This window comes from Elgaria multicarinata, chromosome 10 (genome assembly GCF_023053635.1).
Source record: "Elgaria multicarinata webbii isolate HBS135686 ecotype San Diego chromosome 10, rElgMul1.1.pri, whole genome shotgun sequence".
Classification (NCBI taxonomy): domain Eukaryota; kingdom Metazoa; phylum Chordata; class Lepidosauria; order Squamata; family Anguidae; genus Elgaria; species Elgaria multicarinata.
Genome location: NC_086180.1, coordinates 56,492,677 through 56,520,506, shown reverse-complemented (window position 1 = coordinate 56,520,506; position 27,830 = coordinate 56,492,677). Strand labels below are relative to the sequence as shown.

At 43.0% G+C, this 27,830-nt stretch overlaps 4 protein-coding genes across 8 annotated transcripts in view; 1 reads left to right on the top strand and 3 right to left on the bottom strand.

The window, feature by feature from the left end:
- The window catches only part of FRYL (FRY like transcription coactivator), a 161,276-nt gene extending 156,289 nt beyond the window's left edge, over positions 1 to 4,987 (top strand). For 4 of the 5 annotated variants that reach the window (XM_063135768.1, XM_063135766.1, XM_063135765.1 and 1 more), the window contains 4 exons: positions 1,000 to 1,017; positions 1,825 to 1,935; positions 2,409 to 2,605; positions 2,941 to 4,987. In XM_063135768.1, the coding sequence (XP_062991838.1) occupies positions 1,000 to 1,017; positions 1,825 to 1,935; positions 2,409 to 2,605; positions 2,941 to 3,196 (582 nt within the window). In that variant the 3' untranslated portion in view covers positions 3,197 to 4,987. The remainder of the gene's footprint in view (positions 1 to 999; positions 1,018 to 1,824; positions 1,936 to 2,408; positions 2,606 to 2,940) is intronic. The other variant, XM_063135769.1, reaches the window with a different exon arrangement.
- OCIAD1 (OCIA domain containing 1) overlaps positions 1 to 27,830 on the bottom strand; it is a 236,243-nt gene that overhangs the window by 194,468 nt on the left and 13,945 nt on the right. The window lies entirely within an intron of this gene.
- ZAR1 (zygote arrest 1) lies at positions 9,385 to 15,630 on the bottom strand. Its single transcript, XM_063135533.1, has 5 exons — positions 15,065 to 15,630; positions 14,807 to 14,947; positions 11,442 to 11,534; positions 11,283 to 11,357; positions 9,385 to 9,665 (listed from the first exon to the last, which is right to left on the bottom strand). The coding sequence occupies exons 1-5, from the start codon at positions 15,599 to 15,601 to the stop codon at positions 9,522 to 9,524; spliced, it is 990 nt and encodes a 329-aa protein (XP_062991603.1). The 5' UTR covers positions 15,602 to 15,630; the 3' UTR covers positions 9,385 to 9,521.
- Positions 16,862 to 27,783, bottom strand: SLC10A4 (solute carrier family 10 member 4). Its single transcript, XM_063135788.1, has 3 exons — positions 27,051 to 27,783; positions 24,975 to 25,185; positions 16,862 to 17,939 (listed from the first exon to the last, which is right to left on the bottom strand). The coding sequence occupies exons 1-3, from the start codon at positions 27,536 to 27,538 to the stop codon at positions 17,418 to 17,420; spliced, it is 1,221 nt and encodes a 406-aa protein (XP_062991858.1). The 5' UTR covers positions 27,539 to 27,783; the 3' UTR covers positions 16,862 to 17,417.

The window sequence follows — 27,830 nt, the reverse complement described above, 5'->3', positions numbered from 1 at the left end:
GCTCTTCAGCACAGCATGGTTATGAGAACAGCCCCTTCCAGCTAATATTGCAACACAATTGCACTGCCATAAAGTATAATAATGGAGTAGCGTTATCTTCGAAGGCTAATTAGCCTATATGTTTTATCTACTGTGGTACAAATCTACAGCTCAAGTGCCATTCTGTACAACACATGAGGGAAAAAGCTAGAGTTTGCAATAGGAGGAAGCTCCATATATTTACAAGAAAATAATTCATGAATGGAGCAATTGGCCCCGAAATAAATATATCCTCCAAGGTAAATTCCACCAGCACATCCCGGCTATCCATTAGTCAGCAAGGGAACAGCCCCCCCTTTTTTGCAGTTTAAAGTAGCCCCATGGTACACATCCTTCAAGCCCGACCTCTCCCAGGCTCCCTATTTAGGCTCCAAGCAAGTCGCTTGCTTTTAATCAGATTAATTCCCAGCTCTGGCCAGCTGAGAACAGTTCACATGGATTGCCCTCGACCTCCTCTGTGATACCTTTCTGCAAGCTTAGATGCTTGCTATCCTGTCCTCCACTTTCCCACTCCCATTTTGGTTCCCAGCGCAAGCTAGTGCACACTCTAGTTTGCTAATATAAGAGAATGATTAGGTGTGTAAAACGTCAGATTGATATACTGCCTTAAAATGCATGAAGTTTATTTTCTATCTTCTTAATGAATAGATGCTTACAGCTCTCTACCTCCCATCGTCCTTTGCTCAGTTCACTGTCAGAATTTTACAAATACTTTCTATTTTGCACTATATAATCTGGTTATATTGCATGATAGCAAAACTACTAGTACATCTACCAATTCTGCCATCCTTGAACTCTGATAAGTATTTTTACATATGTGTTGAAGCTTTCTTTGGAAGTTATTTTTCCTTTAGTTTTATCTGGGACATCTGAAATCCCCTTTAAAAATGAACTTCTATACTAATTCTTGATCTTTTTTCCCTTTTTGTATTTTTGTGACCCGCACACCTTCTTGCTTAGCATTTGGAAATTCTAGCAGTAAGTGATGGCTCTTGATTTATCAAATACCTAACCAGTAAACAAACTGGCTTCCATTTTTGTCTCTCATCCATTTGTGATATAGCAGTGTCATTATAGATTATTCTGGAAATAGTGTTTGCTTCACTTATGTATAGTCCTAACCCCTGAATTGTCAGCCTCCTTTAGATGATAGAATCCTGTAGTTAATAGTAAGTGATTCCATTACCATTTGCTCTGCTTCTTTACTCTAAAACAATATTAACAACCATCTCTGATACATTTCTATGTGAAAATATGCAGAAAAGTAATAATTCTGTTTAGGAATGCATTGCTATTTAAGTTGTCTCACTGCAGTATAACAAAAAAGAACACGTATTTTCATAAATGTTTTTAACTGGGAAGAAACAACATGCTTGTATGCAAATGCTATCTTCTGATACGTGGTCTAGAATTAAAACTGACATCACCAAAAGGAATAGAAGGAATTTCTTCCCTGCTAGATCACGGCATTTCTAAAATGTCATAAGGAACCCTTTCTCTTTTCTTTGTTGGAAACACAGTTGCCCTTCTTAAAAGGTAAAGCTTATATATAATCTGCAGGGGCAGTACCACTTTTCATTTTTAATTATAATTCTAGACTTGACTACAGCTTTCATCTTCCTTTTATCAGCTCCTTACATTAGCCTGTAAACTTTAACATTTCCTTCTCTTCAGTAAGCAAATAACTATTTTTATATTGCAAATTCTGCACTAGTCAAACTGCGTGTGATGTACTTTATTACTACACTCGGCATGTAAGTTAATTACTTTGTTTTTCATTTACAGGAATTAGAGTTGTGTCGGAGGCTATATAAGTTGCATTTCCAGTTACTACTTCTCTTCCAAGCCTATTGCAAACTTATCAGCCAAGTAGATATAGTTAAAAAAGAGGCAGAGGTAAAGAAAACACCATTATGTTTGTACTAGTTGCTTTGTTAGAAGTATACAGCTTGAAATTGGAAGTTTGGTTTTGTTGTAAGATATCACATAAAGTGGATAAAAAAATCTGACTTATAGGGTTAAATACATTCACAAAAAACATGGATATCCATTATGAGCATTTGTACTCTGCCTTCTAGTGTATTTTAATGGTACACAGTCAATTTGCAGTGTACTTTCTTTGCCCCCCCACCCATTATGGTTTTATTGCTGTCAAACATCCAGATGTATGTACATCAAAAATTCAAAGTATTCATTGTGATCACTCATGGTACTTTATTCATGAGTATTTGAATAGTGATTGTAATAACCTCGTCTCTAGTGTCCTCTTAAACAGATCGTAAAGAGAAAGAACTCTGTCTTTAATGCTTAAATTGACTGAAGAGATTTCATTTAGTACAAAAACATCAGTTCATCTTATTTTGTTTTAGGTAATAAACATGTCAGAGGAACTTGCACAGCTAGAAGCCTTTCTGAAGGAAGCAGAGTCAGCTTCTGACAGTGGTATTGAAGAAATGGAAATCCCAGAAGCTTCTCAGGCCAGCACTGAGACTGCCATTCACACTCTTATTGAAACCTTGAGGAATAAAGAATTTATGTCTGCTATAGCACAGGTCAAAGCTTTCAGGTACAGTGGGGCACAAGATTTGCAAACATCTTCAGTTTGAAATGGATAAAAATTAGAGGTCCTTTATGCAGTGGCTTACAATACATGTAATAATAAGATGTTTCTAGTTTTATAAAATACAGTATAATTAAGTAAACATGAGGGATGATGGGAGTTGCAGTCCAACATCATTTGGAGGGCCACATGTTCCGTATCCCTGCTGTAGAGGTACTGTGACTGCTTACACTGTTCAACTTAGAATGTTTTAACCTACATCATTGAAAATGTAAAAAATGATCACCCTGGGGGATGTTGTTCAGAGACAAACATTAAATATATAATTTCTGTGTTCCCAGGTGTATTTGGCCCAATGATATATTTGGCAATTCTGAAGATGATCCAGTACAAACACTCCTGCACATATATTTCCGTCATCAGACCCTGGGTCAGACTGGCAGTTTTGCAGTAGTTGGGTCAAAACAAGATATGTCAGAAGCCAGCTCAAAACTAATGGAACTAAATTTAGAAATCCGAGAGTCGCTGCGCATGGTGCAGTCTTATAATCTTCTTGCAAAGCATACAGCTGTGAGAAGTTTGAGCACTGGACTTTGAATCACTGTACAGCAGAGAAGAACTGAAGTGGTCTCAATATTATCAAGCACCTTTCATATCTGTTGAAACTTGCTCTCTCTGGCAGAAACCATACCTATGATGATCAGCAAAGAATTTTTCTGGGAACAAGCTATGTAATTCAGGAGCAACAGTCTTGAAAATTCATGGAGTTGTCATCGTAATGTTTTCTTACACAGTAGCTATATGGGCAGTATGAACACCTTTTTAATAACCATTTACAAAATTGGATTAGAGGAAAAGGGCTAAAAGCAATGCCTACAAATGCATTATTTTCTTCAAAAGCAGAAATGTAAGAATTGTTGCAATAATGGCCTCTTCATGCAGAGACAATTTATAGCAGGTATAATGAGGCTAAAATCAAGGTTGGTTGTTTTGGCTGAAGACCTGTGAGGCTTTTTGGCTTTCAAGCAGTAAATAATCATCAGATAATGCCCAATTTATACAGTTGGCAATGTCATGAGGAACTTGCTGTCATCCTGGCGTAGGAAGGACTGCAAAACCCATTGATTTATCAATGTTGTATTTACTATTTACTTTACTTTTGTCTTTAATGGTGAATTATGTGTGAAAGTAGGAATGAATGAATGGTTATCTGACAATTGCATTTTGAAGGTATGGATGTTTGATAAGGTCTGAGCATGCCTAAAAAAGCACTGCAAGATTATTTTTGGGGATATATTTTTAGCTCTAACTTCTAGTCTGTAAATGTTATGGCATTTAATAATATTTTAAACTGGAATTGTCCAGTTTTCAAAAAGAAATAATATATCTCTAACTTGTTTGGAATGCTGCTCAGTTCTCTGATCAGTGCTTATTACAAATATTGATAACGACTAACCAAAAAGTAGCTGCCTGCAGAGACTTTAAGATGTATATTGAAGATATATATTGCCCCTCAGCAACTCATTAGAAAAGTTAACTTATTTTATTCTGTATATATTCTAGAAATTGTATAGTGTAAAGTCCAGTATTTTTCTTGTACAATTGTGCAATGCACTGTTACATGAGAATAGTGTATAAAGCTAATAGGGTGGTGGCAGTTATACTGGCTGTTAATAGAATACATCTGTGTATTCTACAGAGTTCAAGAGAAGATGTAAATTCACATGTATCTTTATAACTCATGTTTAAAGCAAAGTAATTTGGGACTGTAGAAGGGGGTGACCAAACTCTACAATATACTTTAGAACTCCATGTCAAAGTCTGTAGCACAAAATTAACTGGATTCTATTGAAACCAAAACATTTTTATAGAAGCAAAATGTATGAATGTAATTCCATGATTCCTGTTATTAAGAATCAAATGGCCTGTAATTATTATTTTTTGCATCTCTCCTACCCACTGTGATTTAAAACAAAACAAAAAACCTGGGCTCTGAAATGCCAGAGTGTAGAATGTAGACATGAATCTCTTAGCATGGCCTTTCTTTCCTTGGGGAGATGGACCCCACAAGATGTGTAATTATGCTGAAATGCATTAACTGAAGGCACTGTGCATACCATTGGACTGCTGAGTTCTGTTACTTTTCAAAACTTTGTTAACTAGACATGGCACATTCATAATCACTGTATTTTTTGACCCTGATAAAATTTAATTATTTTGAAGGCTTTCTGGTACTGTAGATGGTGTTCTTAATTATTTAATAAGATTTTACAAGGGTATGTGTAGTTTTTAGTAGTGTACTATACTTTCTACATCTTTTATCAGCCTCATTTTTTGTGTATTTTTGTTTTGGGGCGGGATTGGTAAAATAAAAACTCCTATCTGCTACTTTGTGTATTTTCTCAGGAGGATTCAGGAGGTGGGGGATTGGTTTGACTCAATATTAGCACTCTTAAAGCTTCAAATTACAGCCCTGAACACTTGTGGGGTGTAGAGACAGAGGCTCCCTATCCAGTCACCCTCACGCTCAGAGGTTCCTTGTGGGAATAGCTCTTTCAGAGCTGGGGGGCAGTGCCTTCTGATCCTCAGCTCTTATCTTTCATTAGATTCTTCAAACAGACTCCTGTTTTTCATCTTCTGCTTCCCTTTTTTCCTAAGCCTGTACATCTGCAGGAAAAGGCCTAGCATAAGTTGGACATTTGGAGACCTCTCAGTTTTGAGCTAGGTCGGGCATCAAGATCAAACAAGTCAAAGGCCTTGTTTGTGTCACATCAGAATAGTTCACCAGGGGCAAGGTTTCAGCCTCCACTAACTCTTAGTGGTTGAGAGAATATATAGTTCTGGCCTATCAGTCCTTGGGTAAATCCCCTCTGGAAACTTATTCCCTCAGAGGGTACTACAGCAGCCTTTGGGGCATGGGTGGGCAATTTGCATAGCCACAAGTGACAAGCAGCAAGGGCTGCACATGCACACCTACAAACACGCATTCTCTCCACCTCTTCCTGATCACCCTCACCCTCTTCTCCATGATCATGCTGGAAAAGGCATGCAGGGATGACTCCACTCATGCACTATGTAACACAGGTGTCAGTATGTATGGGGAGGAATTGGGAGCATTCATGGCAGGCCACATGTTGTCCACTGCTTTAGGTGTAACACCACCATGGAGGAGAGCTATAGGGCAGCTGCTTAGGCTTTCCTGCACACTTTCCCTAGGCACTATAGCCCTGTTCAGGCATTCAAGTCTGTCCAGCTGCATCAAAAGTCATCACTTGGCTCCATAACTTTGGGGGTGGGGAGACTCAGTTGTTCCTTCAGGAATCAGGGTTTTGTTTGTTTTTAAATACATTTGACAAAAGAGCAATATTGTGAATTATAAATCTATGGCAGATACTTTGAGGCACCTTCACAATATGCTCCACTCCCACTCTAGCTGAGATGGAAAGGCAGGTGGAGAGAAGAGCAAACTACCTAAATGCTCTCACTGGCTTCTAGATAAACACATGTGCACCAAAACCTAATTAACTAGGAAGCCAGGTTGGGCACACTAGTAACCTATGGGCCTTTCTCAATACAAATATGGTATGCTGGGTGACACATGGCTCATGCTCTAAATGGAATTTTAATTGCTTCCACCCATTCCCAACCTCCTCTGTTAGTTACTGCTATTGTAGTTCTATGGAATTTTCTGTCCTACATTTCCCTACTACAAACTTCTCCAGCCATCCTATAGCACAGCAACTAGTTATTTCCCCTGATTCCCCCCCACACCGAAAATGTTTAAGTGAGAATTTGCCCCTCAAGCTACAGCCCTGACTGCAAGTCAATTTACCAATTACTCCAGGAAGTAATGAGCCAGGTAACAGCTGGACACAAACAGGTTAAATAGGTTTTTAAAAAACCAAAAAACAAACACCACCTACCGCTTAGGGATAGCTATAATGCCCCCTACCCAACTATCATGGCAACACAATTCAAACAATGGGAACAGGTTAGCATAGAACAGTTGCAAAAGTAATCCTAAACTGAAAAGATTAAGTCCAGGAACACCTCCACTAGTTATGGGAGATACAGAATGGAGATGCACTTTTTAAAAGGAGCTGAAGTACTGCAAACTTGCATCCAGACAACTACCATAACTGGAGTAGATTTCTGCTACTGAAGCAATAGAACCCTGGACAGGGCCAAGTATAGGGATAAATTAATCCAGCCTTCCCTCACCTGATGGCCTCCAAATGCTTTGGACTACAACTCACAGCACTCCTGTTCACTGGCCATGCTGGTTGGGCTAATGAGAATTAAAGCCCAAAATATTTGGGGGGCAACAATTAGAGAGGACAAGACTAATAAGACACTGAGTTACAATGATAAAAGGCATATTTTCATTTATGGTTTTTGTTTTGTTTAAAATTGACAATATTTTTTTTTTAAAAAAAAGGCAGAAGTAGGCAGGCCATGGCTTACAGTGAATACTACAAAAGAGATGGTTTCAGTACCATAAAGGGGAGAAAGGCAGGCTTGGGCAACACATAGATTCAAAGGAATAGGCAGTCAAATACAAAAAACAAAACTGTGCCTGGTTAATGCTACAACCTATTATCTACCCATGTCAGGTCTAACCCAGAAGGAAGCATTCACTAAAACATTTCAAGATACTAGTATTTGAAACTTTAGAAGTTCCTCAGTTAAAGCTGCAGTTACTAGAAAGCAAAACAAGTTTGACGTTCAAGACACAATACTGGATACTATTTAAAATTACTGCAGCAAAGGATCCTGTTCCAATAATGTGGTTACCTACTATCTATTATTGGACTCCTTAGAAATCATACTTTTTAACTGTCAACTACAAAAACAATCCCCTAGCCTCCCATAAAACAATTACACTACATATCTGTAGCAGCTTAGTTTAGATGCAATAGCAAACCATGGTTTCCATTTGAAAATGCTCTGGTGAGCCTCAGGCTCATATGCTCCCCCATCCTAGGAATTTCAAAGCTTCTGGTTTCAACCAACTGCAGCTTCCTGTCGAATGTGCATGGGAAACTGCAAACTGAAGCTTTAAAACTTCTCATACTTGGAAAGGGGGGAACATGCAAGGCCAAGACTTACTAAGGCACATTGTTGCAATCCAAAACCATGGTTTGATGCTTTGCTACATCTATATAGTGATCTGGTTCAGATACAATTGTTTTATAGAAGACTTGGGAATTATTTTGACATTAAGATGGGTCAAAGTTAAGATTTTCAAGGAGTCGCATAATACTGTAATTGGCCACATTACTAAACCTAATGGTTTTCATTTCCCATTACCTCCAAACTGGACCTAGATCTAGTGAAGTAGAGTGGCATGGTTGCTGGATGGCCATTTTAGCAAGACTCCCTTATGCAGCAAGTTCGCCTAGCTGTTCTTAAACTGGTCTTGGTTGTTAAGTGTAGATTAGTACTTGGAAGACTATAGAATCAGTTCCTTGTTCCTGGACTTATGTACTTTCCCCACCCCAAAACTCCTGCAAGACATGTGAATGAAGCATACTAGTTTATTTTATGTAGTTAATTATTCTTACCATACAGGAGAGCACAGGTTTGTCAAGCACTGAAGCCTCACCTTACTAACCACTGAATTTAACCTTTTTATTATTATTTCCTCAGGCAATATGCTTACACTTAAACTCTGATACAGCGTAATACCCATAAAGCTGTACCAGAAGCCATTTCAATTCCCACCTCCATCACAAACTCATTAACACCGAAATCCTATGCTCACTTACCTGAGAGTAAGTCCAACTAAAATCAATGGGACTTACTTTTGAGAAGACACATAAATGGCCTTTGGCAAGCCATTATTTCCTCAGAGGGCATTGAGTAGCTAAGGATGGGTAGTAAGGATTACCATAGTAATTATATGATGAATTTCAAATACTTGAAATGGACTACTTAGGTTTAACACTTACTGTATATAATCCTAGACAGAGGAAGAAGTTAATTTAAATGAAGTGGGTACAAGTCATGATGAATGACCACGATCACTTTATTTATATGTACACAGAGACATTTATTCAAAAAATGTGTCAAGTATATTTAGATACATGACATTCACCATCTTGGCTCAGGACAAAAAAAAATGAACATCTCAAAATTTTGGATGATGGCCAGCCATTTGACTTATCCTACCACTCACCTACAAAATTATTCCTTTAAATAACCATGCTTTTGAAACAGTGTACCCACTAAATCTACCAATATCCAGTTATGCATACAACTTAGAACCTGGATAATTGTCTGTTTTTATTCAATACATTCAAGTATACACTACAACTGGATACATCTAAATCACAGTACAGCTCTGCTATACAGCTTCTAGCACTAGACAATGTGTGTGTGTTTTCCCCTTTCCATAGCAGTTATGTGATTAACTTAAGCCTAATATTTTCACAAAAGGAACCTATCTCCTGCAACTTTGCCTGCCTGCACAGGCAATTGTTACAGTGAAACTTTAGTGTACAGTTGGATTTCTCAGTTTTGGATCACTTAGGGTGCATTAGTTTATAGGTAATTTTCCATAGCAAGAGGTTAATAAGCAAGAAGACTGCCCACACATTATCCATCCCACCTAGTTGGACTGTGTAGTTTTAAATAGGCCTAACTTTTCCCCCAGTATAAAATAATTTAGATTACTGAACTTGCTTTTCAAGTATTTATTCCATACCCAAATAAAATCTAGATTTGTCACCATATGCCAAGCAGATTCCCTCCCCCTTAATACAATTACAACAAATGAGGTAGAAATTAGGTTGCATTATGACTTGCAATTGCTTTACCACAGCTTTATTGGCAGGCTTTCCATTGCTGCAGCCTGCTACTTCCAAACAAGATCTCTGCTACTTGCAATTTTATACTGGAGATTCTTTCACTATCATCTTTTTCAAATAATGTATTTGAAACTAAATGTACTATCACAAGAGAGACGTTTGCCTTTGCATCTTCCACACAGATCCTGACGATGGGGTCTCTTGGGATCTACGTGGCGCAGTTTCACAGGACATGTGCACCTTGTCTGCTTGCAGCTCTGAAATTGACACACAAAAGCAATCACAGAAACTGTAAATGACCATATGCATTGGTGTATAAATTCAACAGATACCAACACTTCAGGGGTGAATGTAGGGCCGGTGGGGGGGCACAGATTCTGTACGTTAACACGTTTTGCTGCAGACTGATTTACTACAATTTGTTTGTTGAAACAAAATCAAGCATTGCCTTCATTTACTGGAAGGGTCTAGATTGTAACCCCTGTAAGTATAGAAGAGCAATTTACATCTTTCAAAATAGATAGTAGGGTTAACCACAATTCCATGTTTAAGACTTTCCCATGAAGGTGGGGAGGAAATAAGTGTGTCTTGAACCTAACCCCTGGTCTACAGAAGCAGCAGAATGAGGAGACAAAATGGACTGCACCACTTCAGACTGTACTTAATTACATGGGAAAGCATTCCAAAACAATATTCCCCATCTGAAATGGGAGTTTATTCTACCACCTCATTCTGCTTCATGTGTACATCAGGCCTAAGTTAAACCTGAACATCCCTACAAAGTGACTAATTATGTACTAATCAAAAGGGTACATTAAGATATACACAGTGATCCAGCTCAGACATAATCTTGGTCTGATAAACCATGGTTAAACGGACCGGGAATAAGCTTCAGCTCTTTTTTGCTCATTCATCCAGCTTTAGTGAAAATATCCTGGTTTCTCACACCACAGTTTCCCAAGCCATCAAACTGGTTTTAAGGGATCTCTCCAAATCATGATCAGATCACAAATGCAAAATGAAATTCTTTTAAACAGTTGCTTTCCCCCATCCTCTCAATTTACCCATCCTGACTGCTGCCAACATGGTGTAATCAAAGCTAAGGAATAAATTAATTCCCATTAAGCAATCTTTGGTACTATTAGTACAAAAGCTGAGAATTTTTCTTACACGGAAATAGCTCTAATTAGGTGCCTATTCAACTAGAGAATATGCATGTGTAATTAAGAGAGAGAGTGTGTGCAATTATAAATATTTTTACTTAGGGCTTTAGATAATTGCTGATAGATCCTCTCAGTACAATTAGGATCATGTCTCAAATTTGGTATCAGCTTGGCAAGGGTCAACCAAGTGGGATACTACACCTTGATTCAATACAGACAGACTCTTTGTATTTTAGGGAGCAGAGATGTATCCTGTATTGTGGCATGGCATATCCATACACAAGCAGGAAAGCAAGAATATGCTGGAGCCAAACAGTAGGTTTGCCTTAGATCAGGGAGAGCACAGTTCAGGGTTCCATAATCTGTTTTGGATTTTCTGTGTTGTCATTGGTTTACTAGAAGCACAAGCGTCTAACAACTGGAGTCAGATGTAAAATAGTGGGATATACACCGTAGAATTAGGGAACAAGGTGCCTCTGAGCACATGGCTCAAACCAAGAATTTATTTTCAGTATCATAACTGAGCTCATAGCCCTTTCCACACACACCCCACTCCCACACAAGCTTCTTTCATTTTTGGAGTCTATGTTATTGCTGTTAAATAATTGGGAGTCAAAAACCCTTGCAGATCTTCCAGAGATCTACCAATAGATTCCAATCTACCTGATGCCCACCTCTGCCTTACACGGCCTCCTAAGAGTCATTGCTTACTTGGCAGGTAATATCCTCCACACGGTAGGGATTGTAGGATTTCTGGCAAGTTCGACAGAACTGCCTAAAGTAAACCTGTGGAGGGGGAGAGAGAACGAAGGCAACACCTTACCAAAGTACTAGAACACCCCTCTCCTCCACCCACAGCACAATACCTACCTTGTTTGTGCCCTGCACACACCATACATAGGCACTTTCCCAACGGATATTGCAGTCCTTGCAGTGGTAATAGCCATACTTCTGCTCTAGGAACTAGAGAGCACAAACATTAAGGGAACAGCCTGTTGTAAGCAGCGCCTGCATTCTGAAGCACAGAGCAAGTGGCAGCAGCTTCCCTACAGGCAGGTACCAGCCAAGCTCCAAAATGATGGGCACTTTAAAGCCCAGTCCAAAGAATGTTTCCCCTCAAGAGGTCACTTATATCCCCATCCAGTATCTGCCCATTATAATCTGCACTAGAACTAGCCAACCAACTTCCACCTCAAGAAAAGTTTTCTTCAGGCAGGCTATTCTTTCATCAGAAAGCTCACCAGGGGTGGGGTGGGGTGGGGTGGGGGGCTGTTACACGCTTGAGCAGCCACCTTTTCCACAGTAGTCAGCCTCATAACAATGCAGTCTGACAAACCAAACATTCTCCTTGTATCAATTCAGCCAGACCTGGTCTCAGTCATTCATGGCCTACTCATCTCCAGATTAAATATTGTAATTAACTTTACATGGAGCTATCTGAATCACCTTTAATTTGTATGTAATACAACTGCCAGGATTCTGACTAGAGCCAGTGTGGTATAATGGCTTAAGTGGGAGTTGAGAGATCTGGGTTGTAGTCCCCACTCGCCCATGGAAACCGACTGGGTGACTCTCAGCCAGTCATAGACTCTCAGCCAACCCTAGCTCACAGGGTGGTGGTTGTTGTGAGGATAAAATGGAGAGGAGGAGGATTATGTATGCCGCCTCGGATTCCTTGCAGGAAAAAAGGTGAGGTATACATGAAATAAATAATAAATAATAATTACTCTAATTCTGTACCATCTACATGGATAACCAATTCTGGTTTCAATTCTAAGCGCTGGTTAAAGTTCAACATGGCCAAGGGCCAGTGTATCACCTTCCACACAAACTTGCTTAAGTTCTATGATCCGCCTCTGTGACTCTGCTCCCCACTAGAGGCACAGCAGGGGGACACAAGAGCTACAGGGCTTTGACTGTCCAGGTGCCTAGAAAGCTAGCACAGCATCCCTAGAGAAGTCTGCTTGCCTCCATTGCCACCCCCTAGAATGCAAGCAGTAAAGGCTGCTCTATTTCAGCAGGATTTGGGAAATGCTGATTTTTAATAACATCAGTCTTGTGCAATTGTCATTCTTTGGGTTGTTGTTGTTTTTAATGTATTTTGTACTGTTTTGATTAACTATTTTTCACGCCTTGTTTGTTACCATAAAAAGGCAGGATACTGAGGCTGAAAACAAGTGACTGTCATGAAGCATTTCAGTTCACCGTTTGACCCCCATATGCTCAGGATATTGAGGGGCCAATCCATAGTAGAGGAGTGGTGGGGATACAGCTATATTTTGGGACATTGCTTGTGCTTTGGGACAGAGAGAATGGACTAAGTGGTTTTGAGGGCATCTTCCAACCCTACAATTCTCCAAAACCCATCTGGTCCATTTTACCTGTAAACAAATATGCTTTGAGCTCAGGAACCAACCACTTAGAATTATGAAGGGATTATTTTATTAACTGGCTGCTGTGCTTCTTATTACACGTGCGTACAGACACTTGCACACCACATAATGAAAAACAGTTTAGAGGTTAGCTAAGCCAACAAGCTACAAAACCCAAATGGCTCTTAAGAAAAACACAAGAGGATCTACAATAATCAGCCCTCCTTCTGGTCAAATATTTCCCCTGCCTCTTTGAATCAGATGCTTAATCATCCAATTACACCAAATTCTAGGATATCCCCATTATAGCTCTGAACAAATCCATTGCCTCCAAGCAATAAAGCATCACACTGAAATCTGCAAGTCATGCCAAAATATAGGGTGGCTTCCTCCAAGCACGTCTAGTTCTTGCTTTGAATGCTAAACCACACATTACATTCAGCCTCATACATCTTTTTTATTTTTGACTTTTATTCTGAGCCAGAGGGGAAAGGGTTAAGTAGCCCTCAAGCTCACAGTTTCCGCCCTCAGATATGAGATACATACAGCCGCTACCCCAGCCTACCCCAACGTAGCATTCTCTATATGTGTTGGAATACAACTCTCATCACCACAGCCAGGACGTGCATTGATGGGATTTGTAGTCCAACACATCTGGGAGGGGCACCAGATGGGAGTAGGCTGACCTAACTTATAGTTTAGAGCAGTGGTTCCCAAACTTTTTCAGGTCACCGCCCCCTTGGTTCCACAAACTCCTGCCCAGTGCCCCCTACCCTACCCTATAAAAATCATTATTCAGAATAGCGGTTTTCAACAACCCACTAAGGAAGGTAATAACAATAAAATTCAAAACGGTAACAATTAATTGAATATTTATTCAAAATCCAATTAATTTTTTTAGTTTATTCAATTAAACATAATTGATGAACGTGATCCAGTGATATCATCTTTTCGAAGTCTGATAGTCATTTAGCAAGAATATTAGATATCGCATTTAGTAACTAGGGTAGAGTACCTCACTATTCATTCTTTATGTGATGTGTGGGCTTGATGAAGTGATACCATTTTCCCAATGTCTGGTTTAAAGTCACTTAATATGAGTCTTAAATCACCATGTTTAGTAACCTGGAGTCAATTTCTTTGCTTGGAGAGAAGTAGGCAGACCACACTAAAACCACATTCCACCAGATATGATGTTGGAAATGCAACCAGGAGCTTCTGAACCACTCTCCATAGTGCAGGATAGCGATCAGAAATTTCCTTCTGTAACCAAAACTCCAGGTATGGAAAAGACCACCTCGAGCGCCCCCCTCCTGCCCCTTTGCCTCTTAACGCCCCCCTATGCAATCCCACCGCCCCCAAGGGGGCAGTACCGCCCACTTTGGGAACCACTGGTTTAGAGCTTATGCACTTTAGAACCCAAGTTTCTGGGTGCAAGAGCAAAATATGCATCCAGTTTTAATTCAGGAAAACAATGCTTGCTTCGTCTAGGAATGACTGGTCTAACCCAGCACACTGTGCCCTAGAAGAGAAGGGGCTTCAACAAGTCGGAAGCAGTCAGGCTGATTAAGTTTTACACACTTGGCTGAACTTTTATGTCAAGTTGGGTCTGCTGTTATTTTGGGTTTACTTTACTGTATTATACGCGCACGCGCGTGTGTGCACGTGTGTACTATTTCCCCCCCCCCCCCAATGCCACCCTGAGAGGGAGTTTTACTAAAGGGCAGACTAGACATATAACCCACCTCTACTTACAAGGCAGGCAGGAAGCCATCTCAAGAACTGAGGATGGGGAGAGGGAGGGGGGGGGAAGAAGGGATGGCCCTCTCCGCGGCCTTGCACAGCCCCCGCTAAGGGACCCACCTGGAAACGCACGCGGACCTTATTCTGCCCGGAGTCCTCCTGAGGCTGCTGTTGCGCCGCGGATTTCCCAGCGGCCTGGAACTCGCTGTCAGCTTCCCGCTTCTCCTCTGGCGGCGCCTGTTCCTGAGGTTTGGCGGGCAGCTCTTTCCCGCCTTCGGGCGCCGCGCACGACTCCTCGCTCTCGTCCTTCAGGGGCGGCCGCCGCTGCTGCTGCTCCTCTGCGCGGCTCTCCTCGGGTTTCTCCCAGGTGGCGCGGACAGCAGCGCCCGCTTCTTCGTCGGTTGCCTGCTGCTGGGCCAGCGGCTCCTGAGGCTCGGGCTCCTCGAGGAAGGTGGTGAGGCGACGCGAGGCCACCGGCGAATAGACGGCCAGGGTCCTGGGGAAGCGCACCGCACGGACGCTGCCGCTAACCGAGCTGCCTTGCTCCTGCTCGGCGCCGGCCGCTCGACGGCGCAGCAGCAGCGGCCGCGGCCCGAGCGAGCACTGCACCGAGGCGTCTCGGCGCGGGTTGACCTGCACGCCCACCTCCTTGGTGTTGGCTTTCCGCAAGCGCGGCATCAGGTTGGGGTTCACCTGCGACAGGATGGCTTTTAGCTGCTCCCGCTGATAGTTGTCGAAGTATTCCGCGGCCGCGGCCGCCGCAGCCGCTGTCTCGCCATAACCGGAGAAGTAGCCGCCCCGCTGCCGCCAAGGACCCGGCCCTCTTTTGCCTTTGGGCGGCTGGTAACGGTAGGAATAAGGGTTGTAGGAAGGATACACGTAGCTTTCCATGGCTTCATCCACCAAGGTAGCCATAATGCGCGCCCCAGGCCCGACTCTTCGCGGAAGTTCCTTAAGTACCCCGCTGGGCGGGCCCTGGGCGGCCGCGCTAACTAAGCAGCCCTCTTCCCAAACGAGAGTCACTCGGCACAGCTGCGCGGATCCTCTTGGCGCAACAGGTCTAGGGTTGCAATCCTGCGCACCTTTAGCTGGGAGTAAGCGCCGCTGAGTTCAGGGTGAGTTTCGTCCGAGTAAACATGCATAGGACTGGACTGCGCAGCTGCAATCCTGTGCACACGTGCACCGAGATCCAATACATGTTTACTCTTCAATCAATCCCACTAATAGTTTAATGGAGCTTTCTCCCAGTGTGTGTATTGCAAAGATTGCAGCCTTACTGGGCAGTAAGCAGAGCACCACTGAATACAGTAGGATTTAGTTCTGGGTAAACACACAGAGGATTCAACTGTTATGCTGGTTTCTGGTATCACAGACAAATAATTGTACACAGTAAACAGAGAATGTGGTTTCTTGAACCCACTGCTAGGCCATACACCACAAATGATGTATTTTGGCCCTTTGGTGGTCCTATAAACTTGAATGGTAGTATTCTTCAGAGTTCAGTAATATTTAACAATCTTAGAAAAGGTCTAGATGCATTAAACTATCCTAAACATACTTAGACTGCAGTCCTATGCATACTTACCTGGGAATAAGCTCCATTAGAAACAATGGGCTTTACTTCTGAGTAAGCATGCAAATGATTGCACTGTTACTTAAAGTTAATCTCTGTGATTAAGCAATAGGACTAACTTCCTGATAAATATGCTTGGGGATACAGCCTTAGTAAACAAGAAATCTTAGATATGATTCTCAAGCAAGCCCAAGATCTGTAAGAACGGGATGCCATGTGCCATTCTCAGAGACAAAGCACATCTTTCGCATGCAAATAGCAGCAGATTCAATTCCTGGCATCTCTAGTTAAAGGATCTCTCAGGCAGCAGGGCTGGAAAAGACCGTGTCTGAGATCTCAGACAGTTAGTAACTGCTAGTTAGAGTAGTGTAGGCAATATGGACCAGTGGTCTGACTCCTCTACTAAGACTCCCTCACAAATATCTACTGCGAAAGAGTTAATAACTCCAGGGATCTTTTTATTATTTCGTGTGTTGCTTTTTTAAAAAAAAGCCCTCTCCGGACTGAAGGAGGGTTTCAGAAGGAAGTGAAAGTCCTCGTTCCTCTTCCTTCTGTGAAAGGGTTGTTAGCTCTGATCTCAACTAGATGAAGCAGACAATCTCTCACACGTCCTCGTCCTCTTAATGGCTTGGTACCATAAGAAGAAATTTAATCACTGATAAGCATACACAACATTAGTTCAACCTTTCCACATACATAGAAGCTGCATGATATGCAAGATACACAACTTTGTTTTTTAAACAGCAAATGTGGTTGGCAACATTTGGTTACACTTGACAAATACAATCAGCATTTCCCTCTTGCTCTCCCTGTCTTCTCTCCCTTCCACACCAGCCCTCAAAATTACTTTAGAGAATCCCTCTTTTCAATGTAGAGCCTTGTTTCTTGTGTGCCTTTCAGGGTACACTATGTTTATGGTGATGGGCACACCACAACTGGGCAGATGATTTGTTATTTGTGGAGAAAAATATGGGCATGGTTACACAACGGAGTTGTATCCAATATAAATCCCATTCATTTTAATGGGTCTACTTTAAATAAGACTAACATTGGATACAACCCACGTAGAGCATCTACACTGCCCTCCTTGTTTTGGCTGACCAGTTTGCTACATCACTTATCCTAAAATGGGATTTCCCATTCAGGTCTTCCCTTCCTCTACAGGGCAGTCTGTGTAGGTTCCATAAGCATAGAGCCATGGCCCTCAGTAATCACGGTGCCATAGGAAGTATCAGGCACTTCCTCTTCCTTGAGTTTCTTGTAAGAAATGTCTGTATCTTCATCTTCTTCCCCTCCTAGAGGTTCTTGCTTATAGAAATCCTTGCCATATATCTTGTAGGCCAACACAAACAAACCAGCTTCTGCAGCCTGGAAGAGGGCATAGAGCAAGGGAAACATGTACATGCTCCCAATGAGCTGTGGGGGGAAAGACAGCTTGAGTATAGCAGTACAGAGCTGTACGTTCTGGCAGCCAGTCTCTAGTGACACTGTCCTCTTGCAGTGGGGTGGCAAGTGAAATAATGTTGCTACGCCATAGCCACAGCCGTAGCCTGCCAAGGGCATCAGCACAGCTACCACATAAACAGTGGCAGGGATAGTAGCCAGCAGTTCAGGACCCAGCATTGTACCCGTGAGAATGAAAAGGATCACCAAGGTCACCAGGAGAGACCACAAGGAAACCTAGCAATGAAAGAATGGGATGAGAAAAGAGTTGATGTTTGGAGTACTGCTGCACTTAATTGTATCAATTATACTTAGACAGGCTATTCAAAGTGTATTAGCACAAAGAAAAGAGGGGGAACCATTAAAAAGTCACATAACTTTGTCCCATATTAGGGCACAATCCTCATAAGCCTCTGAATGCAAAGGCTTACAAGCATCCAGTGCAGAGCAGGAGGAATGGCGGAGGTGACTGGCCCCTCCCCACTGTTCCCTCTACATTTTAGTTAGATGGGCTTTTTTGCCCATCTCATTTATTTATTTATTGCATTTTTATACCCCCCAATAGCTAAAGCTCTCTGGGTGTTTCATAAATCTGGGCAGTTCACAAGGTCCATTGGAGGGGGAGGGAACCTCAGACCCGGAAATCCAAAGTAACCCCTGCCCCCCAGAGGCTGTAGAGGCCATAGGACTGCTCTCTTCATGTGTGGTGGTGTTATTTCAACAAATGGTATGTTTTTGATGATTACAACCAAATCTTAATAGCAAACTGGTGCTTTTAATAGTCCTGAATGGCAGCTTTGTAGAAACCATAGTTATCTGAACTGGCAAACTGTAGTTTGCGTGATTCCTCCAAATCACGAAACCGTGCTTTGCACACCTATGGTTGGACCCAGATTTAGTCATACTTAGAGTAGACCAATTGAAATAAATGGGACTTTAGTTACCCATGACTAAATAATGATTTTAATGGGTGTTACAATCTAGATCCAACTCCTGGTGTGGTGGGGCTGTGCAAACTACAACTTGCCAGTTTGGATATAATGACAAACATCCGTAAAAACAAGTAACTGATTAAAACAAAGCACACACGTTAAGGGAAGAGGATGAGGAAGATGGAGCATACAAGCACAAGGCTTCTTGATTATCCCAGAGTGCAGGACACAGAATAATGGGCTCAAGTTACATAGGGAAAAACTTCCTAACTGTTAGAGCAGTACAATAATGGAACCAATTACACAGGGAGGTGGTGGGCTCTCCCACACTAAAGGCATTCAAGATACAGCTGGACAGCCATCTGACAGGTATGCTTTAAGGTGGATTCCTGCATTGGACTCGATGGCCTTATAGGCCCCTTCAAATTCTACTATTCTATGATTCTATATAACACCAAACCAATGTCAAAGATTCTCTGATAATATTATAGTTCATTGCTTTACTTTATTGGTTGTACATGGTCCTTTATTGCATTATCATTGTTTTTGTATAATGTTTAAATTGTATTTTTAAAATTTGTTGTGACAAGAATTAATAAACTGAGGCCTTAGCTAGACCTAAGGTTTATCCCGGGATCGTCCCGGGGTCATCCCTGTTCATGTAAATGACACACAGGATATCCCGGGAGCAGGCAGGGACGATCCCGGGATAAACCTTAGGTCTAGCTAAGGCCTGAATCTTTACCATCAGTATTTTGTGGAAATCTGTGTTCTTATATTCTATGAAAACCTTGAGGTTACAATCTTTAACCCATTTTATCTATAATGGTTATGCTGAAGTCTAAGTTATGCTAAAAGTGGTTTGTTGATTACAGAAAAAACAGGTCTGTTTATTTATATACCCCACCTTCTAGCCCTAAAAGGGCTCTCGTGGCAGCTTAAGCATCATTAAAACATACAATATAAAATATAACCAGTTAAAATAGTTTAAAACAGCATTAATCAACCAAGAAAAAGCTGGGAAGGCCCTGAAAACAAGTATGTGAGCAGTATTGTCAGGTGTCATTTAACAAGGTGGCGTTTTAAAAAGTGAACATCAGTGTTCCTTATTGTAGCTACTTGCCTTATTTCAAAATGTGAGGGCACTACTATGTATCCCTGCACTTATTCCCCCAGGCGCACATTCTTCTGTGTATTAGATCATGGCCTGCAGTAGCCCTTATATCCAGCCGAAGGCAAATGTTGCATAAGACATTTGTTTTGTTTTAAGCATATTTAAATATAATTTGGTATGTTCTCAAGGTAGCAGAACCTGTCATATTTAGGGTTGCCACTTCTTATCCAGCAGGATTTCTGCCACTTTGATAGACATAAGTCAAACAGGTTAAGCTTTACCTTTCACTGCTTCTCCATATTGAATCTTTATAACTTCTGGATCTGGAATAGCCCTTATAGGCTGCAGTGAGCCAAGAGATTATTCAAAGAAAAATGCTTGCTGGTAGCACCCTTTATTAAGTAATTCCACATATTATTAGGTAATACAATAATACTCCTTGGGAAAATGTATTTTAGATTATTGAGAAAATGTATTTTAGTTTACACATTTGATATATTTAATTTATGTGAAGCAGAGATAAACTATCAGAAATAAATCCTAGCTGGTATTCAACCCCTTAAAACGCTGGGAGTGGTATCTAATGTTAATTCTATTTAGAATAGACCTATTGAAATGATTGGGACCTAAGCTAGACTGACATAGGATACAACCCTCAGTTTTCTATGTTTGATCCTGGGGCATAGAAAGGATGAGACGAACTTCAGGAAAAAAGTAAGGGGTAGTACCCAATGTTAGTCTTATGTAGTATAGGACCATAGGAAGGAATGACACTTACTTTCATTCTATTCATTTCAATGTGTCTATATAGGACTAACATTGGATACTACCAAAGGGTGTTAAGGTAAACATGTGTCTAGTATGGCTGCTGCCTTTGTTATTTACTGAAGCTCCATGGTTCTAACATTCTGAGGGAAAGCTTCGCCTGTTGATGTTTGCCCCTCAGGTAGTTGTTAGAAGCACAGCACGTCTCAAGACTTTCAGAAAAGAAGCAATTTTAGGATGGAATCCAAGACTGTGCAAACGGAAGTTTCACAACAGGACTTGCTTCTCGCCTATCTGTTACAGCGCCCTCCACACCTTGAACATCTGTTTGTTAGGGTCTTCCAACTCTCCAGAGAAGGTTTTGAGACTACATGAGGGGGCTCCCAGTTAGGTTGTACCCTTTATTTCTGACCATTCAGGTATCACTAGAATTCTGTGCCTTCATATCCCCTTGCTTGCTTTTGTGTGGCATGGTATAATATAGATTATGAACTGTTTTTGGATTACAAATGTCTTGTGAAAGGCATCTGCCTTTTTTCCTATTGATACTCTATAAAGCAGTATCTTCATGGATGGTAGAATAAAAATGCAATCATCATCAACATCATCATCAGAGTACTGGAAAACATGTGCCAATAAATGGACCATATACTCATTATGTAACTTCCACTCACATACTTCTTTGATTTTCTTTTATTTTTTTGCTTGGCTTCAGTAGCACCATTCAGCTTAGGATGTCATGAAAATTTCCAATTATCATCAATTAATATATTGCTTACTGTATGTAAAGATATCTCTAAGTGGTTTACACAATCAGAGACTAAAATACACCATAATGAATAGAAAACCTCATTAGTTAAAATGTTTAAAATATTTAAAAACAAAGCTAAATGTACAATAATTAATAAACAAACAAATATTCACATTCTGTAATGTCTCCAGTTAATTAATTTTGCATTGACTGGCTCTTCCACTTATGCTTACCTTAAGCTGAAATTTAGCAGGGCTTTTCCCCTCCCTTCACTTGTTGCTTTGCTTTTGCTTAACTGAAATGTTTATACTTACATTGTTGCTTGTTTGGGTGGGGCTAGAGCACAAATAGCTCCTCTACGGTGCAGTCCTATTCATGTCTGCCCAGAAGTAAGCCCCATTGAATTCAGTAGGACTTATGCCCATGTAAGTTGTGCAAAGGATCATAGCCAAAAAAACCTATTCTAACATTGCCCCAGCCAATTGACACCAACGCTCAAGCCCAACTTTGGCCTAGACCATCATCATAGCTTACTTCTCTGTAGCTCAGTCCTAAGAGGTGCCATTTCAGATTTCCACAAGAGTTGAGCAGTAGAGGTTTGTCACGAAGAACCAGAAGCAGTGCCCTGCCCACCCTATCCCAACTCTCAAGACAACTGCTGGAGTTAATTTGCCATTGGGGCAGCATCTTTAGTCCGTTCCTGCTGCTGCATACACTTCTGAAGTCTTCTCATGTACCTTGCCTAATCCCCACTCCCCAGGGCCTGCCCATCACTTCAAAACAAACAAAAATAAACCCTGTTATTTTCAAGTTTATTGCCTCAGGCTATCGGGGACAAACACTCACTATTTTTCTCCAGTTTTTCTGTGATTGATCTCTCCTAACTAATCAGGACAAAGCCTTTTCTGTCCTTGGGGAGTATTCCTGGATGATGCCCCAACTAATCCAGATGCTTGCTGGGGCAGTTCAGATTTCTGTGCCTGCTCAGTCCTCTCTGACTGCTGACTACCTCAGTCCTCTTGGCCAGACCAGAGCATATGCGATTGAGTCCTGCCACATAGGGTGACCGTATGAAAAGGAGGACAGGGCTCCTGTGTCTTTAACAGTTCCATAGAAAAGGGTTTCAGCAGGTATCATTTGTATATATGGAGAACCTGGTGAAATTCCCTCTTCATCACAGCAGTTAAAGCTGCAGGAGCTATACTAGAGTGACCAGATTTAAAAGAGGGCAGGGCACCTGCAGCTTTAACTGTTGTGATGAAGAGGAAATTTCACCAGGTTCCCCATATATACAAATGACACCTGCTGAAAACAGTGGCCAGAGAGAGTTTAGCAGAGCAGAAGAGTCTTATCTGTAAACTGGATAAAAGATGAACTGGGATGGGGGGGTGGGGAGAGAGGAGGGGGAGAAAGAAAATGCTTATTTTTAGACTGATTAAAATAAAATCCCAGGTGTGGGGAAAAGATTCTTTTTAAAAAAAAACACTGATGAAAAGAACCTGGTTTGGGGATGGAGATGGGAGGGAGAAAGCAAATACGTATGTTTAAACCAATTAAAAGAAAAACCTGGTTTGAGGAGGAAGAAAGAAGTATGAAATGAAATGAAGTAATTATAATAAGAATATTGAACAGAATTAATTTTCAAGAGGAAGGGGTAAAATGGGCCTTGCTGCCAGGGAACTGCTTTGTTGCCTTGCACACTGTTTCTTGGAGAAATTATTGGTCTATGAGCCACAGCCCTGTTGTGAAATGTTTGTTTTTTGCCACTATTCTGTTGCAACTTTATTGAATGATAATTTTGATCCCTGGAGCAGGCTGCAAAACTCTGTGGGATCTCCATTTCAAAGAAAGTTGATAAAGGCACAGGAACCCTGTGAAAAGACAGGGTGAAAACCCTAGCAAATGTATGACTTTCTAGACTACACAACATCTTTCTACAGAATACGGTGGAAGTAGGATTTCTGACTTCTTTTAACAGTTCCACTCCTGTGAGTTTAGTAGTAGCCCAATGTGCAAAAGAACAAGACTATTAAAGCTGCAATCCTGTGCATTTAGGAGTAAGCCCTATACTAAGCATATATGCAGAAGCTCAGACTGAAAGCTGTTTCTCCACCATTAATACAGCTGTGCCATGAAGAGCTTCATCTGTTTAAATTATTGTATGTCAAGCTGCTGTTAAAGGCACAGAAGCTGGAGCAGTAGAAAAAGTAGGGAATCCAATAAACATATTTTTGTGTGTAAATCCTACTGCAATCAGCAAGAATTACTTCGATGCATAGGATTGGGATACATTTGGGGAAATTGCTCTGTTCCTGAAGGTAATATTTGCTGGCTTCTCTATTCTCACTATATGTAATGATTAATTATACTGATGGTGTATGAGTTAGCTGTGATTATTAATTCAATGCTATGCATTCTAATTCAGTGGAGCTTACTCGCATGTGAGTACTTGCACAACCTTGCACTGCATCGGATTGGGCTGCAAGTTTCTTACAGAACTTTCAGTTCATCTTTTTTCAGGATTGAAGGAGAACAAAGATCTTGATTACATAGCTGGAAGTAAATCTTTCAAAGCTTCTGAAAATCCTATTTACACATGGTTAACTGCTGTTTTCTGTGGCTGTGTCAGCCACATACTCACATATATATGAGTATGTGTATGTGTGCGCACACATTTCTACGTGGTAGTACCCTGATTCCCTCTATTGTTACTTAGAGACATGCCTATTGTTAGCTGCCGTCTGCCCCACCAACTTCAAAAGGAACCGGCTGCTACTAGAGTAGGTGATGAGAGTGTTGAGGAGCAGAGGCATAGTTCGCAGCAAAGTGTAAAGGATCCCTGCCCAATATGTTAAATTGCAAATAGTGTTGTTCAAGAGCATCTAGTGAAGCTACCTTGTATTGAGACAGACCATTGGTCCATATAGGCAGCCTTGCTACAGAAGCCCTTCTACGGGATATGCTAAGGAATGGACAGCAAACGTAGTTGGTGACATTCTGTTACACTAGGACAAAGAATGCAAAGTGACCTTGTGCATTAAGGGCACGTGAGCTACCATTGCCCTGCTGCAGTAATTTGCATCAAGGGAAGACTGGATGGGGATATGGACAGGACATGCAAACCTTCCATTCCCCCTGCCACAGTGTCTCCACATGTGCCTGCGCATATAGGCATAAGGACATAAGAGCTGTGCTGGATCAGACCAAGGGTCCATCTAGTCCAGCATTCTGTTGACACAATGGCCAACCAGCTGCCTGTGAGAAACCCCCACTGGTAGGACATGAATGCAGCAGCACCCTCCCACCCATGCTCCCAGCAACTGGTTGCATAGGCATACTGCCTCTGATACTGGAGCAGGCAGGGGAAAACGGGGCTCTATTGAGCCCTGTTGGCATCCTTTGCATGGAGTGCTACACCTGTGATGCAAGTGGATTTTGCTTTGGTTTCTATACTTAATACCTGTGTCCCTTTAATGGTGTGTAGAATTTAAGAGAGCTGGTCAGAAATGCAGGTGCTCTAGAGAAGTGCCCTGGATATTACACCAAGTGCATTATCAATGGCAAAGGCTGCACCTTGAAATGGTCACCTTTTGTGCTCCCACCCCACCTCCTGCAGAGGCAACCAGTAGGAGGCTTCAGCTTGTTTAAATGGACATGGGTCAGGTGTGGGTGTGTGGATAGAGAAGACCAGCGTCGGGGGGCCAACTTACCTTTAGCAGAATGTCTGCCACCCTTGTATACCTGTAGCGGATGAAGACCCCAAGTCCAATGGGGAGCAGCGTGCTACATAAGGTCAGGGTGACGGCACCCAGGGGCAGGAGGCGCACTAGAGGTGTGTTGATCCAAGCGCGGCTGTAGATCCACAGGCAAAGAGGCATCAAGACCAAAGCAAGCAAGGTGGACGATATAGTCATGATGATGCTGCCAGGATGAGAGAGAGAGAGAGAGAACACCAAAGGGTCTCCAGGGCGGAAGATATGCTGTGTGTGCACTGCTGAAGTCCCCTCCATCTGCCCCACATGTTTCCCTGGGTAGCTCAGACAATGATTCCCACCCCTTGGTTTGACTTGGCCATCACTTTGGGATATAGAAGTCTGCCACTTTTTATTCCGTTTCCCCCTTGACTCTGTAGTTTCCTCCAGGCTCTTTCCCTATGGCTATACCTTTCCCCAGTTGTTAATTCTATACAGATTCTTCCCCCCCCTTCCCCCCATGTGCATATGTGTGAGCGCACATGTGTTTTGGGAGGGCAACACCAGTTGTTTCGCAAGCGGAGGCAACCCTTATTCATCCTTTGACATCTCCTCAGTGCAGACTCCACTTGAACAGATTATCTCTCCTCTTCACACTCTCCCTTTCCTATCCGCTCCCTCCCCACCTCCTTGACAATCATTCCCTCACTCACCTCCTCCCTGGGTCCCGCACATTTTTTAAAACACTGCTGCCTGCAGGGTGTGACTGCCAACAGTGTCGTTGTCCCCCTCCCCCCGGACCTGCCACACACACACACACACACACACACACACACTATGCAAATAAAGGAATTTCAAATAGCTCTTCCCTTTTGTGCAGGCTTGTGAGTCTCAAAAGAGAAAGAGGCAGAAGATATGAGAACATAAGAAGAGCTATGCTGGATCCTACTAAAGGTCCATCTAGTCCAGCATTCTGTTTACACAGTGGCCAACCAGATGCATATGGAAAGCCCACAAGGAGGACATGAGTGCAATGGCATCCATCTGCTAGTGTTCCCCAGCAACTGGTGTATACAGACATATTACCTCTGACACTGGAAGTAGCACATAGCCATCGGGACTAGTAGCCATGGATAATCTTTATCTACCCCACCTTTTAAAGCCATCCAAATTGGTGACCACCACTGCATCTTGTGGTAGAGAATTCCATTGGTGGCTCACAAAAATATGTAATACGTGAAAGAGGGAGGCTTCTTGAAGTGTGTATGGAGGGCTATGGCTTAATCTCCAACCCACCCTGTAGTTATGGCTGTTATTTGCCTTGTTGCATTAATACTTAATTTATATAGGAGCGGGGAGATGCCAGGGCTCAAGCCTGCTTGGAAACTTTCTCCATTGATGTTGTTGTTGTACCACCCAATAGCCAAAGCGGTTCACAAAAATTAATGCATGGGGTTATTGGTGATTCCTGGCAAAGCACCTGTGCCTTTCATAAGTGCATAACAGGCATGCATTCAACAGGTGCAGCTTTCTCCAAGCTAGCGATGCATTGATGGGGAAAGCTCTTGTTATGAAAAAGAAGGCAGCTCTTTCGCGATAATCCACCGAACACAGGCTCTTTCTAAAGTTTCCACCTTTTTATTTATTTATTTATTTTGCAGGCTTGAGTGTCTTTAGCAGCTGCGTGATCGGCAGATATTCTACAGGGGCATCTTCCGTCAGTTCTGGCAGGTGGCCTATGCCTGTTGAATGCCTGCCTGTCACGCCGCTGTGAAAGGTGCTGGAGGCCTGCCAGGAAACAAGGGAAACTTAGATATGACGGTAAACGAGGCAATAAACACTGGTTGCAGCCTGAGGTATCCACGACTTCTCTTTCGGGGATGCCCTCAGAGGGGGGTCTTGTCTCCTGCCTGCCGCCTGTGTAGTACCACGCACTTTCCGAGCGGGGGCGCTCGCAGGCCCCTTCCCACCCCCCGCTGCACGCCCGCTGCCTCGCGCCCACCCCAGTGAGACTCCTTGGCGGGCGCTAGCCTCCCCCGCTGCCGCCGCCGCCCCCCTTCGCCTTTCTGCCCTCCATTCCCGCCCCGCGGATACCTGAGGTTCATGTCTCCGTTGACCAGGAGGGACATGATGTTGGAGAGGTTCCCTCCGGGGCAGCAGCCGCAGAGCAGGACGGCCACGGCGGCCACTTCGTCGAGGGCGAAGATGAGCGCCAGCAGAAAGGCCACGAGGGGCATGAGCCCGAACTGGCAGAGCAGCGCCAGCAGCAAGCCCAGGGGCCGCCTCAGCTGCGCGCCCAGCTGGCTCAGCTCCACGGTGCAGCCCAAGCCCAGCATGGTCACGCACAGGGCCAGCCCCACGAAGACGCTCAGACCCTGGTTCAGGGGGCTGTTCCAGAACGGCGGGCTGCTCCTGCCTTCCTGGGGCGAGAAGCTAGGCGGCTCCGTCGGCGGCGCGAGGCTGGCGGCGCTCACGCCGGCTGTGGGGCTGCTGGAGGCGGCGGCGGCGACGCTGCTGTTCCCGCGCCCTGGGTAAGGGAAGAGGCTGCTCGTGCCGTTCCTCTCCCAGGAGGAGTGGTCCATGGCCAGAGGCGCTCGGTGCGTGTGTCCGCCTCGCTCAAGCGCTGAGCTTCAAGTAAGTCACTCTGACGCTGGCAGCTCCCTTGCGCCAACCCTCCCAGTCCCGAGCGCCAGAGAAGCCGGGCGAGCCCCTGTCGGGTGGGGATGGACGGATGGACAAGCGAGCAGGGAAGAGGCTGAGGAGGCTGTCTGTCACTCCCTCCCTCAGGCGCGGGACTGCAGCGACGCCACGTACCGGCAGGCACCCTCCACAGTCGCCTGCTCGTACCTCTCCACCTCCTTCAGTCAGCCGGCG

Bases quoted from the DNA above. Each gene is read 5' to 3' on its own strand.
- ZAR1 (XM_063135533.1), bottom strand. From the start codon at position 15,601: ATGGCTACCTTGGTGGATGAAGCCATGGAAAGCTACGTGTATCCTTCC. The intron at 14,948-15,064 runs GTCCGCGCCACC...GGCGGGAAAGAG, and splicing joins ACGAAGAAGCGGGCGCTGCT to CTGCCCGCCAAACCTCAGGA. The intron at 11,358-11,441 runs GTAGGTATTGTG...CCCCCTCCACAG, and splicing joins GTGTGCAGGGCACAAACAAG to GTTTACTTTAGGCAGTTCTG.
- SLC10A4 (XM_063135788.1), bottom strand. From the start codon at position 27,538: ATGGACCACTCCTCCTGGGAGAGGAACGGCACGAGCAGCCTCTTCCCT. The intron at 25,186-27,050 runs GTATCCGCGGGG...TCATCCTGGCAG, and splicing joins AACGGAGACATGAACCTCAG to CATCATCATGACTATATCGT. The intron at 17,940-24,974 runs GTAAGTTGGCCC...TTTCATTGCTAG, and splicing joins TGGCAGACATTCTGCTAAAG to GTTTCCTTGTGGTCTCTCCT.